Source organism: Sinocyclocheilus rhinocerous, unplaced genomic scaffold (genome assembly GCF_001515625.1).
Source record: "Sinocyclocheilus rhinocerous isolate Xijiao unplaced genomic scaffold, SAMN03320098_v1.1 scaffold1541, whole genome shotgun sequence".
Classification (NCBI taxonomy): domain Eukaryota; kingdom Metazoa; phylum Chordata; class Actinopteri; order Cypriniformes; family Cyprinidae; genus Sinocyclocheilus; species Sinocyclocheilus rhinocerous.
The window spans coordinates 14,862-35,675 of record NW_015666203.1 but is presented as its reverse complement, the minus strand read 5'-3'; the positions used below and the strand labels follow the sequence as shown (position 1 = coordinate 35,675).

At 36.3% G+C, this 20,814-nt stretch overlaps 1 protein-coding gene across 1 annotated transcript in view; it reads left to right on the top strand.

Annotated features, from left to right (window-relative positions):
- The window catches only part of LOC107732162 (transient receptor potential cation channel subfamily M member 4-like), a 26,301-nt gene extending 5,778 nt beyond the window's left edge, over positions 1-20,523 (top strand). The window contains exons 2-27 of the mRNA XM_016543432.1: positions 554-615; positions 704-881; positions 1,519-1,699; positions 2,181-2,350; positions 3,846-4,014; positions 4,415-4,479; positions 6,440-6,673; positions 7,048-7,144; positions 7,276-7,397; positions 8,390-8,623; positions 10,683-10,784; positions 10,892-11,029; positions 11,477-11,539; positions 11,612-11,733; positions 12,452-12,559; positions 12,648-12,697; positions 13,045-13,283; positions 13,409-13,524; positions 13,707-13,839; positions 14,140-14,314; positions 15,234-15,399; positions 15,490-15,671; positions 15,763-15,895; positions 17,885-17,957; positions 18,046-18,139; positions 20,043-20,523. Coding sequence (XP_016398918.1) covers positions 554-615; positions 704-881; positions 1,519-1,699; positions 2,181-2,350; positions 3,846-4,014; positions 4,415-4,479; positions 6,440-6,673; positions 7,048-7,144; positions 7,276-7,397; positions 8,390-8,623; positions 10,683-10,784; positions 10,892-11,029; positions 11,477-11,539; positions 11,612-11,733; positions 12,452-12,559; positions 12,648-12,697; positions 13,045-13,283; positions 13,409-13,524; positions 13,707-13,839; positions 14,140-14,314; positions 15,234-15,399; positions 15,490-15,671; positions 15,763-15,895; positions 17,885-17,957; positions 18,046-18,139; positions 20,043-20,074 — 3,438 coding nt within the window. The 3' untranslated portion in view covers positions 20,075-20,523. The remainder of the gene's footprint in view (positions 1-553; positions 616-703; positions 882-1,518; positions 1,700-2,180; positions 2,351-3,845; positions 4,015-4,414; positions 4,480-6,439; positions 6,674-7,047; positions 7,145-7,275; positions 7,398-8,389; positions 8,624-10,682; positions 10,785-10,891; positions 11,030-11,476; positions 11,540-11,611; positions 11,734-12,451; positions 12,560-12,647; positions 12,698-13,044; positions 13,284-13,408; positions 13,525-13,706; positions 13,840-14,139; positions 14,315-15,233; positions 15,400-15,489; positions 15,672-15,762; positions 15,896-17,884; positions 17,958-18,045; positions 18,140-20,042) is intronic.
- Positions 20,524-20,814: the final 291 nt, after the last annotated feature.

Genomic DNA, 20,814 nt, shown 5'->3' with positions numbered 1-20,814 from the left:
CAGAATGAGAGTCCAAACAGCTAATAAAAACATCACAATAATCCACACAACTCCTGTACATCAATTAACGTCTTCTGAAGGGAAAAGATGCATGTTTCTAAGAAACACTTGTGGATTATTGTGATGTTTTTATCAGCTGTTTGGACTCTCATTCTGACGGCACCCATTCACTGCAGAAGATTCATTGGTGAGCAAGTGATGCACTGCTTAATTTCTCCAAATCTGTTTCGATGAAGAAACAAACTCATCTACATCTTGGGAGGCCTGAGGATGAGTTAAATTTAAGCAAATTTTTGGGTGAAATATTTCCTTAATATTATTCATTGTTAATTTGAACATTTATTTATACATTTTAAAAATAAAAAAAGTTGCAGTTCTTAATATTAATCAATGCACTGTGAACTAACATGAACATGCAATGAACAACTTTGCTTAACGTTAACAACAATTTATGAAATACTTTAAAAAGTATTTGCTCATTATTAGTTCATATTAGCTATTGCATTTACTAATGTTAATGATTGGGATACTTCTGTAAATTTATTGATTTTAGAGCTGGATTCCACAATTATTGAAGAAGAGATTGTGCACGACATTTGTGGAGGACTCTTTCAGGTAAGATGGTTGACTATTCAGTATTAAGTATCCAGTATCTCTTCTGTAGAACAGTCAGAGCACAAATCCTCCGTCTGTTTTTTTGTAGCAATGGCGGTCGGTGTCAGTGTGGGGCCACGCGGGACTCCCATCCTTCAGTGGCCTTGGGCGATTACTTCAGCACGGCCATGGTCAGTCACTGGGACAGCACACAGCACTCCTCCGAGCAGCCCACAGATGCCTATGGAGAGCTGGAGTTTGCTGGGGCCGGCAAGAGACACAGCTATGTGAGTTCCTCATGCATATGTTCAAATTAATGGCACTGTGGCAGTAGTGAGCCTGGATGAATCCTGTATGAGCTTTTATTCTAGTTTTGTTCTTAATCCCCTTCTTTTTATAATTATAAAAAGGTTTATGTTTTCACTTGTTGTTTAGATTAATTAATGTTCAATCAAATACTAAATAATTATTATTTATAGAATAAATTTTTTGGTCTGTGACGAGGGCAAAAAAAAATCTTCACATTAGAAGCATTTGATAAGCAGCAAAAATAATTGTGATTGTAAACAGTGTACAGTTTTAATTTGACAGAAAATTTGCCAATAGTTGAAGAAACCACCATATGTTGCGTGATTGTTCTTGTAATTTACAATTGCTTTCACCTTTAATTCTTAAAATTATTATTTTTTTGTTTACTAATTAACTAAGTTTTAGTTCATCTAAATCTTGGCATAAAAAGCAACAAAAATAATTGTCATGGTAAAAAGTGTATAGTTTTAATTTGACTTTTATTTAACAAAAAAGTTTGAATAAAAATCAACCCCTACGACATAAAAATTGTCCGTAGTTAAAGAAACGTTACAGTACAAAACTGTTTTTACTCTTTGATTCCTGTTTTCATCTTAATCCTTCTTTTCATTCCAGTTCTTGCGTCTCTCCAGCACCACAGATCCTTTTGTGGTCTTTGATATCATGAGACAACACTGGAAACTGGGGCAGCCCAACCTGGTGGTGTCAGTGGTTGGCGGTGAAGGAAGGTCAAGGGTCAAGAGCTGGGTGCGAGAGGTCTTGAGGCAGGGGCTGGTTAAAGCGGCACAGAGTACAGGTGTCATATTCTCCCCTCACATAATATTATTCATTCATTTTCACATTAATTTATGCTACTTTCACAACGGTGTTACCAAGTGTTGATATCTAAATAGAAGGTTTAGATCTCCAGACATGCTTGTTTTAAGAACCTGTTAGTTGTTTTGTCCTCTTATTTGTGAAGAAGTTTGTATGCCATGTGACTTTTTGTTTGTAGATGTCACCTGAAATGCATGATGAGAAAAAGAAGCGCATGACCACAGTGAATTTACATAGTGACTGGCATTGCAAGCAATTATATGAATCATACATTCATCTTTATACTAACTGTAAGCCATCAAAGGCCCAGCTACCCTGACACAAATTCAAACTGGACTAATTATTTCATCAATGTCAGGGTTATGTCAGGAAAGTGAGATCATTAGGGGTGTGATGTGCTTTCTCTTTGGCTGAACTTCTCTGGCAATTAAAAAAGTTAATTTTGGATTTTGGATGTATAGGAGCGTGGATCATAACCTCAGGGCTGAGGGAAGGCATCGGCAAGTGTGTAGGAGAGGCAGTGAGAGATCACGCCACCGCAGTGTCTTCTGTCAATTTAAATAAAGTGGTTCCTATAGGCATTGCTCCTTGGGGAATGGTACATAATCGCCTGCAGCTCGTTGACCCTGAGGTAACTCTACTTATGGTGCAGTACTAGCATACTTAAGACTAAATATTTTACCCTTGATACAAATGAACACATTGAAAATAAACATTCTTCTATACCATCACTATTTGAACTTTGGTCAAAGTCGAGAACCAAAATTGTTGTATAAAATATGTACAAGTACATATTTTTATGAATTAATTTTTATTAATTGAAAAAATATATAGTGATGTTCTTTTTGAATAAATGAAGAGGTATATGATCATCTATATCTATATATATATATATATATACAGTGCCCTCCATAAGTAATGGGACAGTAATGACAAAATTGCTTTGTTTGCTGTGTAGTCAAGACATATGCATATATGATTAAAAGATGAATATGAGACAAAACTACAGAATGACACATTTTATTATTAGCTGTTTCAACATGAAATTATTTTACCAAATAAAAAGGACAGCACTTTTAGAGTTCATCCCACTATCTGATGTGAGCATAAGTATTGGGACAGTTGAACTTAAGGCAGATGTAAAAGATTAATATATATATTTATATTTATATATCGATTTATATTGGATATAGGAGTATTGAATATAAGGGTGTCAATAATTGTGGCCAACATGTATTTGAGGACCTTTATTTCATAATGAGATTTTCCCCCCATTTTCAATATATATAAAATAATTAAATATTAACATTTTATTTTTAAGTTTACTATAAGATGTTTTTATTCTATTTAATACTCCCTTTTTATTTTAAAATGTAATAGTATTATCACACTTTATTATTTTGTTTATTATTTTATAAAAAAAACTAAATAAATAAAGGGCAATAATATTCTAATATCAATAATATCACTATTATTATTTTTTATATAGTTATATTTAATGGGTCACACTATGTGCAGTGTGAGGACCAAACCAAATCTCCAGGTGCTCTTATGAGAACCAGGCTGAAAAAATTTAATACGTGTACCCCGTAATATTTTTCATTACATAAACTTGTAATTCTGAGATTCTGTAATTCTTACAATTCTGTTTTTTTAAATCACCTCCATTTCCACTTCCATTTTTTTTGTAAATATATGGAATAAACATTTTTAAAAGGTATTTGCAACTTTTTGTCTCACAATTCAGACTTCTCTTCTCAGAGTTGCTGATATGCTATAGTTTATATCTCACAATTCTGAGTTTATATCTCACAATTCTTTTTTTCTTAGAATAGCAAGAAAAAGTCTTATAGCAAGACAAACTTATAATTGCGAATGGAAAAAGTCAGAATTGTGGCAAAAACTAGCTTCCATAGCATACTGTTTAGAGCAGACATGCTATTTACTTCAGAAATAGTAAGAGTAGTTTGTTAGTATGCCATTCCAAAATATCCATTAAAATAGACAAACTATTCACTCAAGAGCAAAAATCATACCCCAATTTGTAGATAAACTAGCACTGCACATTGCATTTTGCATATGGTTCACAGTCTTTCAGAAAAACAGTGTCTTTCTCTTTCTCTTAGGGAAGTTTCCCCGCTAAGTATTTTGTCCAAAATGCTCCACGTGGCACCTGCTCTCTGGATAATAACTACAAGGCTTTCCTTCTGGTGGACGATGGGACCGAAGGACGTAAAGGTGGGGAGGTCGGTTTCAGAGGCCGTCTGGAGGATTACATTTCACGTCAGCGCCCAGGTACAAAATTAATCTGAATGGCACTCTGCTCTTCTTAGGCAGGATCCAGAAATGTTCATGATACACTTGTTTAATAAAATATTACTGATGTAGAGTTGACTTTACATTGCTTGGTTTCATTGCAGTTATTTCACTGAACAGACTTGTAACAGGCTAACCAGCAAACCTTGGTTTAACAAAGGTCATTTTGAGCTATTGCAAGAGAAGACAAAGCTTTAAGTATAAAGGCAACAAAGCTTATCAAATGAAATATTAACCATAGTCAATGAAAATTAATTTATTAATAATGTTTAATATGTATAAACGTATTATGTGTTTTATGTATATGGTAAGATCTCTTTAATGAAAGCAACAAGGATTTCATACTCACTGCGATTGCTTAAATATGTCATCTCAGCAGGCAGTGCAAGCATTGACATTCCTGTTCTGAATATGCTGATATCTGGACAAGTTTCCATGTTGGAGGTGAGCAGATTACAATTATATTAAACAAAACTTCCTCTGTCCTACATCTGAAAGGGATAATTCACCCAAAAAATGAAAATTTGCCCAGGCCATTCAAGATGTAGGTGACTTTTTTCTTCAGTAGAATAGTAAAGAAGATTATGAGCTGAAATCACAGCCCTTGGTGATTCATATAATGCAAGTCAGCAGATACCAGCAATTGAGAGTCAAAAAAGCATATACAGGCAAGACAAAATGAATACCCATGGCTCCTAATAATATATTGAGGTCTTTTGAAGTGAAACGATTGGTCTGTGCAAGAAACTGAACATTATTTAAAACATTATTGCCTGTAATCCACAGCCTCAAGCAAACGGTCAGCAGTGACGTCCGGTTCACGAATGAATCATTCTTTTGAACTGGTTCTTTTTAGCGAACTGGATGAACCAGTTCATCAAATCACACTAAATCATCTGAAACAATTCGCGGCTCGCAGCACAGATCTACAAGGTACTCAATCAAAAGTCACTGTTGGATCTGCCTGACAGTCACTTCGACTCGAAATGAGTACTTGAATGAAGGGGCGAAATTAAAATTTTTTTTGTTTTTTGTTTTGTTTTTGTTTGTTTCTAAAAAGATGAGCTGATGAAGTTTTTTCACTTCATATGTTTTAGCTAGGGCTGCCCTCGACTGAAGATTTTTCTGGCCAACTATTAGTCAATCATTTGAAGCATTAGTCGACTAATCGCACGTTTATTAATAAACCATTTAAATAATAATAATGAGCCTTTGATTGCCTACATAGCCTAATAAGCGCTCAAGCGCACGCATAAAGCTTGCCACAGTGCACTGCAGAAGTAATAATTATGAATGTGCCATTTTAATAATTTGATAAACTAGTGCTTTCTTTGTTTTCGGCTTAAGAGATGAAGTCGGCGACACGGACTCGTCATCTCTGCAGTAGTGATGTGCCTGTATGCATGTTACGGATTGCATAATCTGAGAATATTTGAAAGTAGACATTTCACTTTCTATAGATATGTTTTCATATCTGTAAGTCAAGTATACATGGAGTATCGCGCTCAAGTTCACAGAGACCGAGACGGCAGAAAGCGCATCGTGTTGCTTTCATTATTTTACAAAAGCGCAATGTTTTGTTGTTATTATGAGTGCACACAAATTAACGTAGAGTCTTTACAGATTCAAAAGACGCATTATTCTTATCTGTATGACCAAAAATGACATACAGACACTGAATAGCGCACATTTCTCTAGGTTAACATAAGATTGAGCGGCCATGTAAAGTTGCTGCTACTAACATATTTCAGATGATATATTTGAGGTCGATGAATGGTAGGCGAGCGTTAGGATGTCCTACCCGATGTATTACCACATAGACCAGCCGTTAACAATCTGTCCGTCACGGACTGCATGACTTCGCAAATGTAAACATTTTTTTCTGCGACTAATAACATTTTGGTTGACTAAGCCTCTTCTAGTCGACTAACTGTTAGTCGACTATTAGGGGGCAGCCCTAGTTTTAGCCATGTAAAACATCAGCGTTTCATATCATTATTGGGTCCTCCAGTAATATATCTGTGTATGTGACATTGTTGCGTGAACCAGTTTGGGGAAAAGAATCAGATTCCTGAGGCTGTGGATTACATAAATAATGTTCAGTTTCTTGCACAGACCAATTGTTTTGCTTCATAATACCTCAATATATATTGTCTGGAGTCACAGGTATCAATTTTGTCTTGTCTGTGTATGCTTTTTTGACTCTCAAGTGCCGGTAGCCTCTAACTTGCCTTTTATGAATCACTAAGGACCATGGTTTTAGCTAAGAATCTTCTTTACTATTCTACCGAAGAAAAAAAAGTCACCTATATTTTGCACTGAGGGTGAGTAAATTAACAGCCATTTTTCATTTTTGAGCAAACTACCCCTTTAGTTGTTCTCTTACCATGTTTCTTCATCTCAGGCATTAGAAATCTCTCTAAAGAATTCAATGCCCTGGTTGGTTCTGGCTGGTTCGGGTGGACTTGCTAATCTTGTGAGCGACATTGTGGAGAATGTGCAATCTGCTCCGATGTCTGCGTTTGGAGGAGAAGAGGAGGAGGAAGGGTCTTCCAACATGGAGCTTAGAGAACGAATAACCATGAAAGTAAAGAAACACTTTCCTTCAGAGCAAGACATGGACAAGCTTGTTGATAAGGTAAATGTCACACTCTGTACTTAATCAAACATAAATAACGATGAACGACAAATTGACTTTCATTTTCAATCACTGTATAAAAATAAAATGATGTTGTTATCTTTCTAAAGTCATCCCCTCTGTAATTTGGCTCCAAATGTCAGGTGAAAATTGTCATTTTGAACCCCCTCTACACAATAGTGGATTACTTGGTAAATTTTAAGCCATGATATTTAATATTTAGTTTTTTTCATTCACTTATGTGATTAATTCACCTGAAAAGCAAAAAACAGTCATAATTTTTAATTGGACCTCTGGTTAAGATGACATGTCACAGGCATGTTTTTTTTAAGCACTGATTTTTTTTTTCTTGCTGCTTGGCTGGCTTCTGAAAGGTTTTAAGCATCTACCAGAACAAAGACCTCATCTCCATTTATCACGCAGAAGGAGTGGATGATTTTGACACTGTGATGCTTAAAGTGCTTGTTCAAGGTAGATTTAAACTGGTTGTTGCAGTGTTTGTGTCACTTTAACTTCTAACCTTTTCTGTCTACAGTGTACTTTGATGTTTATACATTTCATATATTTTTAATCTACATAATTTTGCTGTGTGTATGTGTTAGCGAGTAAACAGCGGGTTTCGATGTCTACTAACCCCTATGTTGATGAGTTGAAGCTGGCTGTAACCTGGAACAGAGTGGACATCGCCAAGAGTGAACTGTTCAGTGGAAACATCGACTGGAAGGTACAGTAGAGAATTGTGAGAAATATTCAGTTAGCTTCTGAACTAAGGGAAGCTGTTGAGTGTTACTGTAGTTCAAACAGCACAGCATGGCACTAAAACGGCCAAGGTCTTGGGTTTGATTCCCAGGATGAACTGATTAAATGTACACATTGAATGAAGAGTCACTTTGGATAAAAGCATCTGCCAAATTCATAAATCTAAGTGGCAAAACTGAAAGTGTCATTCACATAAATGACTTCATGTCCTTTATTTTTTTACATTTTTATGTACACTACTGTTCAAAAAGTTGGGGTCAATAATAAAGAAATGAATATTTTTATTCAGCAAGGACACATTAAATTGATCAAAAGTGGCAGTAAAGACATTCATGTTGCAAAACATTTCAATTTCATTTTGTTCTTTTGAACTTTCCATTAATCAAAGAATCCTGAAAACATTTCGGTTTCCACAAAAATATTAAGCAACACACCATTATTAATAAGCAGAAGTTTTCAACAGTTGATAATAATAATGTTTCTTGAGCAGCAAATCCGAATGATTTCTGAAGGATCATGTGACACTGAAGACTGGAGAAATGATGCATCACAGCTTTGCATCACAGGAATAAATCGCACTTTAAATTATATTCAAATAGAAAAACGTTATTTTAAATTGTAGTAATATTTCACAGTATTACTGTTTTTACTGTATTTCTGATCAAATAAATGCAGCCTGGGTGGGCAGAAGAGATGTCTTTTAAAAAATCTTACCACCCCAAACTTGAATGGTAGTGTATCTTTTGAGAGGTTATGGTACTATTAAATATACTTTAACTGATTGACCAACTCATTCCATATTTCTCCACATTTCAGACTGATCAATACATTTGAGCACAGGAATTTATGACCAATCACAAAAGCATTCCTTGCATTCATATAAAAAATGTCCACTACTAATCTTTTATGCGTTATGTGATGTGAATGATTGAAGTTGTTATATTTGGACATAAACAGTATGAAGATCTTGAAGTATCCATGACTGATGCCCTGGAGAACGATAAACCCCAGTTTGTGCGTCTCTTCATTGACAACGGTCTAAACATTTTGAACTACCTGACTTACGGCCGACTGGAGGGTCTTTACGACTCCATCTCTAAAACCTCCCAGGCCGGCATGTTGCTGCAGCATCTCCTGGAAGAGCGCATAAACGAGTCCAATGATCAGACGTGCCATGTCAGCCTTTATGAGGTGAGATCTGGAAATGGACAAATATCGGCAGGTTAATTAGTCACCAATTCATAGTAACACCCACCTGCAGGCAGTTTCCTGATTATTTACACCTCCAGGCCATCTAAGATGTACAAGACTTTTTTTCAGCTGAAGAGAAATGAAGGTTTTAGAAGAAAACATTCCAGGATTTTTCTCCATCTAATGCAAGTGAACATGGCTCAATAGAGATCATTTTTGATTAAATAATCTTATTTCAAACAGAAAACAAGATTATTTTGCTTACCCCATTGGCAGATTATTTTGCTTGTTTCAAGCAAAAACTCACTTAATTTTGACTTGTTTTTTCTGAAAACAAGACAATAATTTTTACTTGTCTAGAAAATCCTTCTTGATTTTAAGATTTTTTTGATGTTTTGACTGGAAACAAGACAAAAAATTTAAGATAGAAAAGCATTTTTTGCAGTGTGTGTAAATTAGATAAATAATGTAAGGCTATTTATTTTGTTTAATAAAAGAACAAGGTGTTCTTTTATTAAAGAACATCGTGTTCTTTAATAACAAAACAAGGTGTTCTTTTTTCAAGGTGTAAGACCTGTTCTATAGGAAAGGTGACCTAAAATGACTTCTGTTGTGATCTGGCGCTATATATAAAATTAAATTAAATTGACCTTCAACGGGGGCCGTTGGGGGCGGGGCGTCCCCCTAATATAATGGTTGACCTGAGGGTGAGTAAAGACTCGTTCAGCCTGTCAGCCCAAATCCGATTTTTGTGCAAATCCGATTGCAATCCGATCATATTTAAATAGTCTGAACGGCGACGAACTACATGAAATCCGAATTTTGCAAATCCGTTTCGAGCTACATTCATATGTGGTTTGGAATCCTATTCAAATCGCATTCCTGGAAATCCGTTTCAGTCTGACCGGTCAGATCGGATTTAGTCTAGCTTTTTCACGTTTTTACAGAAACAAGCTTGTGTTGTTGCGAACAGCAAGTCAAGCGGAAAAAGACAATATACTGCTAGTATACGCACCTCTTTGAGTTTTGAAACCAGCGGAGACGGCAGCACAAAATAAAGCCGCACATTCCAGCTTCCTGCGTTTTTTTCGCCGCTGCCTCATAAGATGAAATCCATAATAATAAGAATCCAGCACGTCGTCATTGCAAACTGCATTGCTGTTATTGTTGTTTTTAGCGTTGGTATAACAACGCAACGGCATTGCCATAGAAACCAACGCACATTCCGTAAATTCAGTAATGCGGATCTCTAATGCCTGAGATCTATTCAAATCAGATTCCATCCGGATATGCACAAAATCGGCTGACAGTCTGAACGAGGCTTAAATAGAGTAAATAATCAGGAAATTTCATTATTGGGTGAACTGTTCCTTTAAAGGGATAGTTTTAACGCAAAAAATGAAATTGCCATTTACTCACCCTCATGTCATTCCAAACCTGTGAGATTTTCGTTAGTCTTCAGAACACAAATGAAGCATGTTTTAGTTTCCACCATAACCAGTGAGATTTGTTCTTGCGCATCAGTGTTCACTGATCAATGTTTATATATAAAGCCTAAATTCAATCTGTTCATGATAAGCAATCGGGTCTCTTTAGTCAATTTGGACTCAACAGTTCCATTCATATGGATTTGTTTTATAATCTCTTTATGAATGCTTTGAAGTGTCAAAGAGTTAGTTGCATATCAATGGAAGTACAGAAATTTCTCAGATTTCATTAAAAATATCTTCATTTTCATTTTTGGGTGAACTATGCTTTTAAGAAAACTCCTAACGTGCTGTTTAACATGTTGTTATATTCATATTCTTGGCTCATCCGCTTGCCTGTATAAAGTGTGCATCAACAGTAAGGTGTGTCCTGAATTTTAATTAGACACAGTAAGCATTTTAGAATGTTCTGCTGTTTTTAGTGAGGGGTGATCTAAATATTTGTGGCTTAAAACAAAAGGAACTGACTAGAGAGCTGCGGTTCTATGGATGTTTTGCGCACCAGTCATGACTAAAAACCGTGAATGAATATGTGCTGTTGTAAATGTCACCGATTTCTCATCCTACTGTAGGTGAGTCAGCTGCTGGAGGATCTTTTGGGAGAGGTGTGCCAGCCCTTCTACAGGTCTGTACTCCGTGTGGATGCAGCATCTACCAAAAGAAAAGCTTTGAAGGTACCACACCTCACTTTAGTTCTGTATAATTTGAAAATGAATTTTTTGCATTGTCTGCTCAGTACCTAAAAATGAAATGTCCGTTGCCTTTGAATACCGCCCTTCAGAAAGCATGCAAGGTCCTGAAGGAGGAGTGCTTATATCGGCAAAACATGTGTAAGGACCCGTGGTTATGTCTCTTCCTCTGGGCGGTGCTGCAGAACCGTGGTGAAATGGCGATCTTCTGCTGGGAAATGGTAACGTGCTTCTGATGAGCTGCTGTAGTTATTGTGATATTGTTTGAGAGATTTTTTTATTTTATCATTATCGGTTGATATTGGATATTTAATTGATCATGCTAATTTCCCCTCTTTTTATATTTAGATTACGTTTGAACACTCAAAGTTAACCTTCAAGTAAATAAAAATAATTTAATAACTGAAAGATGTAAATAAATGTCAATTTTCCATACATTGCGCCTGTGTGATTGTCTATATCATCACTAAATGTAAACTGTATTGTTGCAAGCTCTCTATTTAAAGTTGGATATATATTATATCCAACTTTATCCGCTTACATACAGTTTACTCACGTAAAATGATTCACGAGTTCACCCTTACATATAATCTGATTGAGCAAATAGTCAGCATATTTTGGTGTGCTGCCCTTGAACCCAGAGAACTCCCCCTATCTCTAGTATGGGATGAGAATAGAGCTGTCTGAAGATGGCCATGGCCACTGATGCCCGTTATTTCTTCAGCCATGATGGAGTACAGGTCTGTCGGCATGCAGATAGTCACTGTTGTTTGAAATAAGGTGAGTGTTTTTCTTAAACAGTCTTTTTTTAGTCCCTGCTGTCTCAGATCTGGTGGGGTGACATGGAAAGAGGAACAGAGCTCTGGAAACTCGCGCTGACGATGATCATTCCTCCTCTCGTCTACACCAACCTCATCGATTTCAAGTCAGAAAAGTAATGTAAATTTCCTCAGTTTCCTTGCATCTTTCCTTACATTATCACTATGCTCCACTTTTTTGCATTTACCATAATGACCTGTTTAACCCTGCTAAAATTAACTTATTGAGAAGTTACTTATCTGTCAAGACTTCTCAAACCCATCTTTTAAAATATAAAAAACTTCATACTATATATATATTTAAAAAATAAATAAATAAATATATCATCATGCCAATTTGGTAAGTTTTATATGACAGGATAGAAGACGATACAAATCAACTAATGCCACAAATCATAGCAGAATTCATTAAATCTATTGCTAATATTTGCACAAATTTGACCCAAACAGAACCAGAGTATACAAACTTCTTGACATTCCAAAAATGTAAACAAAATAAAATAATAAAAAAGATGTACTTCACTGTTTTTGCTGTGTTGTGGGAAGACATTTTGAACAAACAAAATTAAACATTTAATAGAACACAAACAAACATAAAACGTTTTTAAACGTTCATCTGGGTCAAAAAGACCTGAACCTTACAGTAAGGGATACACTGACTTTTAATTACAAAAAAAAAAGTAGCACATGGAAAATGACTTAATAGATTAATAGAACTATTACCTAACAGCGAAATTATGAACTAATATTTCCATTTTCACAAACTTTTATTCAATATGCAATCATTTGAAAATGTACTGCGTAGTAAGAATGACTGAGATATCTTCTTTACAGGAAAGCAGAGAATACAGAAGAAGTCAAATCAGGGATGGCACCTCCACCTTCAGCAACAGACTGTAATTACGGAGAGACTGTCTTCTCCTTCGCTGATATCAAACACAAGTAAATTGGGTTTTATTTGATACATACATAAATATTAGATCTCTGTAGACAAACATGTCTTTATCCATTATCTTCTTAAAATATTTAGCAGTGAAGGCGATCACGAGGACTCAAATAACATCAGGCAACCAACAAAAGGTCTGTTTTTTTATTTTGTGAACATTTGGGCGGCGTTATGCTAATCTTCCCACATAGTGAGGTAGATATGTGGGGGCGTGTTCGAACGAGCCGTTTTAGGTAGGTGTGGCTAACTCTTAACTTTTATAAAGAATATCTCTTTGGATTTGAGACTTTAGTCTTTGCAACTTTACAGATCTTCTTTATGCACCAAGAGCTTGTAACACTCTAAAGAGAAAGGAAAAAATGAAATCGCATCATATGACCCCTTTAAAACCCACTGGAATGATTTTTTTCCCGTCCTTGATCAGGTTGGCCGAAATAGGTCTTCCTTATTGGCTTCCCTGTTTACTCCTTCCTGTAAGCAGGTACTGCTACAAATTCCCAACCCAAGAAGCGCCCGTTTTGGGTTTCCCGCTGGAAGCAGTTCTGGTACGCCCCTGTCACTTCATTCATCGGCAACGTTGTGACGTACTTCCTCTTCCTGTTTCTGTACGCCTACGTGCTCTTGGTCGACTTCAAGCCGCCTCCGCCTGAAGGCCCTGCCGTTTCTGAGTATGTGCTGTATTTCTGGGTGTTCACGATCGTCTGCGAGGAGATTCGAGAGGTAGATGCTGCATTTCTCAAATCACTTCCTGGTTTTCCTTGTACAATATATCAAACAAGTGATACAAAGAAAGAATTTTCAGTCAAGTATAATATTTAATTCTCTTCGTTCTCTTTCACTCCCAGACATTCATTGTGGGCAGTAAGACGTTTTGTCAGAGGTTGATGCTGTATGTTCAGGATGTTTGGAATAAGTTTGATGTTCTTGCCATCTCCCTCTTTATCGCTGGATTGTGCTGCAGGTAATGCTTGACAGTCCACAAAAATATTTAGCAACTGTTTTCAACGTTGACGATAATAAGAAACATTATCAAATCAGCAGCAAATCAGTATATTAGAATAATTTCTGAAGGATCACATGACATTGAAGACTAAAATAAAGATGCTGAAACAATATTCTTGTGTACTTTTATGCCCGTCTCAGGATGTTCAGTTGGTCGTACAACACGGGACGCGATATACTGTGTATGGACTTCATGGTCTTCACGCTCCGACTCATCCACATTTTTGCCATTCACAGACAGTTGGGTCCCAAAATCATCATACTTGGCAAAATGGTGAGACAATCAGAGAGGTGATCAAAGTGATAATGAAGCTCTATAGATGCCATCCAGCAAAAATCATTATGCATGCAATGCATTACCATAAAATCAAGACCTTTTCAAGCAACCGTCCTGAAAAACATAGATTCATTTCATGCTTTTAAAAGCCCTCCAAGCCTAAAAGACTTCTATACCACTAAGATTCCATTGTGTCAACCGTTTACAGATAAAAAAATGCATAAAATTAAATTTAAACAACAATTGGAGACCTTTCACATCTCACTCCTCTTTATATTTCTTTTGAATGAACCACAGATAAAGGATGCGCTCTTCTTCTTATTGTTCCTGGGGGTGTGGCTGAGTGCGTATGGAGTGGCCAATCAAGCTCTATTATACCAATACGACCCAAGCCCTGATAGAGCGTTTCGACGAGTCTTGTACAGACCATATTTGCATATATTTGGACAGATTCCTGTGGAAGAAATAGACAGTATGTTCACTTCTGATTTACACTTAAAGGAATAGTTCACCTAAAAATGAAAATTTGCTGAAAACGTGCCGACCCAAAATGTAGATGAGTTTGTTTCTTCACTGAAACAGATTTGGAGAATGGATCCAATGGATCCTCTGCAGTGAATGGGTGCCGTCAGAATGAGAGTCCAAGCAGCTGATAAAAACATCACAATATTAAACAAGTAAGCCACACTACTCCAGTCCATCAATTAACATCTTGTGAAGCAAAAAGCTGCATGTTTGTAATAAACAAATCCATCATTAGGATGTTTTATCTTTACACCGTTGTTTCTGGGCAACATATGAGTCCATAATTCATAACTTCCTCCAGTGAAAAAGTCCCGTTGTCCTCTCACATCAAAATTCACCAACATATTTGTTTAGAACTGCTTTGGACTGTTTTTGCTTTTAAACAGTTCTTGAACTGTGCATATGTGGTTGAAATAAGATGACTTTTTCCACTGGAGAAAGTGATATTGTAGATAGAGGACCCATTTAAGCTGAAAGCACGTTAAACAGTAAAAACGCCTTAATGATGATCATTTGTTTCTTACAAACACATAGCTTTTCACTTCACAAAATGTTAATTGATGGACTGGAGTGGTGTGGATTACTTGTGGATTATTGTGATGTTTTATCAGCTGTTTGGACTCATTCTGACGGCACCCATTCACTGCAGAGGATCCATAGGTGAGCAAATGAAGTAGTGCTAAATTTCTCCAAATCTGTTCTGATGAAGAAACAAACTCATCTTCATCTTGGATGGCTTGAGGAAGAGTAATTTTTCAACAAATTTTCATTTTAGGGTGAACTATTCCTTTAAATTGACAACTAATAATATTTCACAACTTTCTGTTAACATCCATTGACTATATTGTATCGGTGTGTGTGTTAAGCTGGCAAGTATTGGGATAGAGACTGCACAGATAATCTGACACTGATTAATGAAGGGAAAGAGCCATGTAGAGACACCAGCCACAACTGGCTTGTGGTCATTTTGCTGGTCATATTTCTACTAGTCACCAACATCCTACTAGTCAACCTGCTCATCGCCACATTCAGGTATTTGTCTAGTCATCCATCTGCTGTATGTAGCAATCAAATTATCCATCCATCCATGTATTTCTATTCTCTTTGTGTCTGTTTCTGTAGCTACACCTTCTCTAAGGTTCAGGAGCACAGCGACACATACTGGAAGTTTCAGCGGTATAATCTGATAGTGGAGTATCATTCCCGTCCAACTCTCGCTCCACCCTTCATCATCCTATCCCACATCAACCTCTTAATCAAAAGAAACCTACGCAAAGTGCCATCCACCAAAATCCACCGATTTGGTAAAGTTAGAAATGAACTGCAGTTCAAGCAGACTTGTTGAAGATGAAATGTGACGTAAAGTAAAAATTGTGCATTTGACTTTTATAATAGCACTGCAGTTGAAGGGTAGAGATGCTAACAAGCTGGTGAAATGGGAGACCTTCCAGAAGGAGAACTTTCTGGCTCTCGAGAGCAAAAAACGAAGAGGGACTGACTCTGAGAGGCTAAAGCGCATGACTGCTAAGTGAGTCAAACAACCTCCTGAAATAAGAATTTGGTGTAATTAGTAACACACAGCATGCACGATACAAGGAAATGGTCAGTAACATCATCACTTTGAGGTACGATATCTATATCAGTAAGATCAATTCCATGCGATATAATTAAATCTAGCGTATGATTAAAACGATGAGTGGGCCCCGTGACTACTGAAGAAACAAAGTCACCTACATCTTGGATGTCCTGGGGGTAAGCAGATAAACATAAAATATTCCTTTTTGGGTGAACTATCCCTTTAAGCAGAAGTATTTCGAATGAGTTTAACCTGTATCCTGTTTTTTGAGTAACATTGAGAATACATTTTTCTGGTTTAATCACGATCAGATTTTTTAATGCGTGAAAATAGTGTACAGCATCGGGCTGAGTACACATCCCTGAGGAGCGCCTGTGTTCATAATGATGGTGCTGGAGGAGTGTTTTCCGAGGCAGACGTGTTGAGGTCTACTGGTGAGGAAGCTCAGTATCCAGTTACACAGTGCAGAAGCCATTGTGAGGGAAAGATTGAAGATGTCAGTGGTTACACTGGTCAGCTCTGAAGCACAAAGCCCAAGTACGTGTCCTGGGATGTTATCCGGACCTGCTGCCTTGCGTGTGTTCACTTTACTCAGTGACTTATAAACCCATGTGGGGGTTAGCGTCAGTGCCCGTTCCCCCTCATCAGGAGTCACTTCCAGTTTTGTCCAGGGCTCTGTATTCAGGGCTTCAAAACGTGCATAAAAGAGGTTGAGTTCGTCGGGCAGAGATACAGAGCTGTTTGCAGATGTCCGGCCTTTGTAGTCTGTGATGTGTGCTAGGCCTTGCCACGTTTTCCTTGATTAATGTGAAGCATAGTAAGATTCCAGCCTCTGTCTATAGGATGCTTTGGCAGATTTAATGCTTTTGCGAACATCATATCTTGACTTTTTGTAGGCCTCAGAGTCCCCAGATTTAAAAGCCATAGTGAGCACATAGACTGTAATGTACCTGTGCAGTAACCCATGGTTTCTGATTTGGATATGTGCAAATGGTCCTCTGTGGTATGATATTGTATATGCATTTGCTGATATATACGCTGTAACAGTTGATGCATATTCATCAATAGTGACTGTGGAGTCCTGTTGTATTGCTGCTGTTCTGAATACATCCCAGTCAGTACATGCAAGACAGTCTTTCAGTGTTTGTTCAGCTGTCTCAGACCACACTCTGATGGTTTTCCTTTCTAGAGCACACTGTTTCAGCTTCTGTTTGTAGGTTGGGTATAGAAAAATTTTAATGTGGTCTGAGCATCCAAAATGAGGTTGGGACTTCGCTTTGTAAGCTCCCTTTAACTTTGTATACACGTAATCCAGTGTGTTCTGTTCTCTAGTAGGAATGTTGACGTGTTGTTGAAATTCTGGTAGCATATATATATATATATATATATGTGTGTATGTATGTATGTATGTATGTATGTATGCATGCATGTATGTATGTATGTATGTATATGTGCGTGTACAAAACAGTACAATCCTTTAAATAGTATATATATGTATATAAGACAGTATGCATGTACTGACTTGGATTAACATAACATTTCAAAACATTTAAAGCAACATAATACAATGATGATTGAGAGATGAACCTGATGTGTCATGTTTGATACATTTCAACTTGATTTTTTATAAAAATAAAAAAAAATTGATGCATGGATCTTAGTAAACCTAAGTTGCTTTGGCCCAGTAAGTGTTCATCTTGAAATACTGTATTACTAACAATATAAATGTTATTGTTATGTTTACTTGTCTAAAAATCAGTAAAGATTTCAAAGCAAAAAGACTATGGCCTGAAGGCGGATGTTTTTACAATTATACTAAAAGGCCTTTTACTTGCTAAAAAAGTAAGAAATATCAATCTGAGTCAGATAAATCAAATCAAAATGTGATCGAAAATTGTTGTTCCTCAGATGAAAGCAGAATGTTGATGTGATGTGTTTCAGAGTGGACGGTGTCATTAAACAGGTTGGTGAGATCAGAGATGTTGACCGCAGACTGCGAGCACTAGAATCAGATGTAAGGGCACATGATGTGATATCTGTATTACGCTGCATATCGACTATATCTAGCTGTTGTTGATGGATGAATGCTCCCCTGTATGCAGATGGAGTTCTGTACGTCTTCTCTTCAGTGGATTATGGAAGCTCTGTCTCAGAGCAGTACAGTGAAGAGCCCTAAAGCACACCCGACTCGCAAAGGTACACCTGCTTCTGTCACAACACTCACATATATTTTAGCACAGTGTTTCTCAACTGGTGGCTCACAAAAATAAAAGATTCAAGAATAACATGTAAAAATAATAAGTGATCATTTAAAAGACGGGTTCAAATAAATAAATGAATACTTGAAGTTCCCCTGAGATTTTAAGTTTTTAATATTTCTATAATTTAACAGCATATTCATGGTTCTCTGATGTCGATTAATAGTCACATGATATGCAAGTAAACATAAAATATTTAATCTTTTTTTTTGTACTTTTATCTATCTATATATCTGTGTCTGTCTGCCTGCATAAAAATTTAAATTGGAATTATATTTTCATAATGATTTGAACTGTTGTTATTAATATTATTATTGCTTTTAACTCTAATTATAAAAAAGAATGACAGAAATATACTAGTTGTAAACTACAATACTGTAAAATAAAAATGGATATGTGATATTATAAATATTTTTTATCTTAAAGTTACAATATTAATATGCATGTCTTAAATTCTTCACCTTTAAACATTCAAAACCTCAAACCTTTCAAATAATAGCTTTTATTGCGGCTGTATAATTGTGTAATGCTGTAAACTTCTGTCTGGAAATTACACGGTGTGTAAAATATAAGAATAGAGAATTGAGAACATTAAAATATTTGTCAACTTTTTTTGTTGATGTCCAGTCAAACCAGTTAAGAACCACAGCTTTAGTTGAATATATTTGCCATTGTCTGGCAATTAGAAGATTTTTTTTTTTCATTTTCATTTCTAGCCTAAACTGATGGTTCATCTTTTTGTCATCAGTCGTCATTTCAGCCTCCAATGAGAAATGAAAAATGAAAAAAGCCTACTTTCCTGTATTCGTCTTCTGTTTCTCACTCTCACGGACACATGAACCAAGAAGCTGCAGAGAGCTAGTAAAAGGCGGGCCGATGACCTGTCAAAAAACTGCCCGTATTGTTCTGGTTTCCATTTATAAACTGGTCATCCTGGTCTTTTCATGGTTCATTCTGCTCTTACAAGTTTAGTGCTCCCAAATGAGGGGAAGAGAACAGGACACAGAATGTCCTTGAACTCACTGTACACTAAAAGGTCAATTATGTCATGTTACATTCATAGATTACTTTTATCGTTAGGTTTTATTATAAGGTCAGGGTAACTGTCTTCTTAGAATCTGATTTTATAGAGCTATAACACAATATTGGTAACCAAACAGTTGCTGGTCCACATTGACTTCCATAGTATGAAAAGAAAAATACTATGGAAGTCAATGGGGACCAGCAACTGTTCGTTTGGAACAACTTGAGGGTGAGTAAATGATTTTTGGCGGACTATCCCTTTAAAAGCTGCAGTAGGAACAAACAAAGCATATTGTAACTTATACTTTGTATGTCATTTTTTGTATTTTCATTTTTGAACCAAAAACCTATGAACAACTCATATTTATTGATTATATAGTCTTGGCACATATCTTGACACACATATGTTACAGTACATGAAATAAGTCTAATGTTCAATAGGGATGTTTTAATATCTAACTTTATTATTTGATAAACCAAACAAACTAAAAATCTATAATTGAATGATTTTTTGCACTCAAATATGGAACTGGAATGCTGCAATGATTGTTTACATTTTAAATATAGCAAAATATTTTTCATAAGATTCATACTGTAATTGCATTCTGTAACAATGTTCTCGGATTTTGTTTGGGTCTTTTTTTTATTCCATGTTTGGGTATTTATATGTTTGATTTTGTGATGACATTTTTATGAGTTCTTCATTGTCTTTGTGACATTGTATTCATTTTTTTTTTTTTGTATTACACTTTTAAAATACATTTTGAAACCATAACATCTGACGCAACTATAGGATTGTACTGTTTTGGCAACCACAGCAGAACAGAATCAGCAGACAGAGAGGAGATAAATAGACTGCGTGTCCAAGTTTGCATCTCGGATTTCAGGGGCAACAACGATCCTTCTCCATGTTCTCTCTTCCCCAACCCTCACCCTATGGACTCTCTGGACTTGTAGATCCCACTAATTTCCTGTGTTAATGTATTATCAATTGAAACAGGACGTTTGGGTTGGACAGTTAGTCACTTAAAAAAAATGGCAATAGGTTTTAGTTCTGTGACAGTCAAGAATTATAATTTAGTGATGAGAGAAACAGAGCTTTTCAAAACTCCAAATCAGTTGAATCGGCTGTTTACTATTTTAAAATGCTCAAAGCACATAGGCCGGTGACACTGATGGTCAAAGCAGTGTAAATGCAAGGCAGACTCGTTTGCAAATGTTCTTCTTGAAAATGTAATGTAATCTATACTAATCTTTCAAACTCTAAGTGTCTGTGTATATAATATGTATTCTTTTATTGATTTGAAAGGCTTGTTTTGTGGCTAAGAGGGAGGGATGGTGTTTCAGCAGCTGAGTGATCTATTGAAGGTCAGATCATGCAATGTACTGCTACTATTGAGAGCCTCTTTATACAGCTTCCCACCCACCAGACCCAGCCAGGCCTAAGGAGGGTCAAAATGGGACTGGCTTCACTCGGTTGGGTCTATGTTTGTGTAATGTTGGTCCTAAAGTTGATTTGTGCCTTCCTATAATCTTCCATTACTCATGAGCACTTCTATTTATCTAATTTTCTCTCACATAGACAAAGAA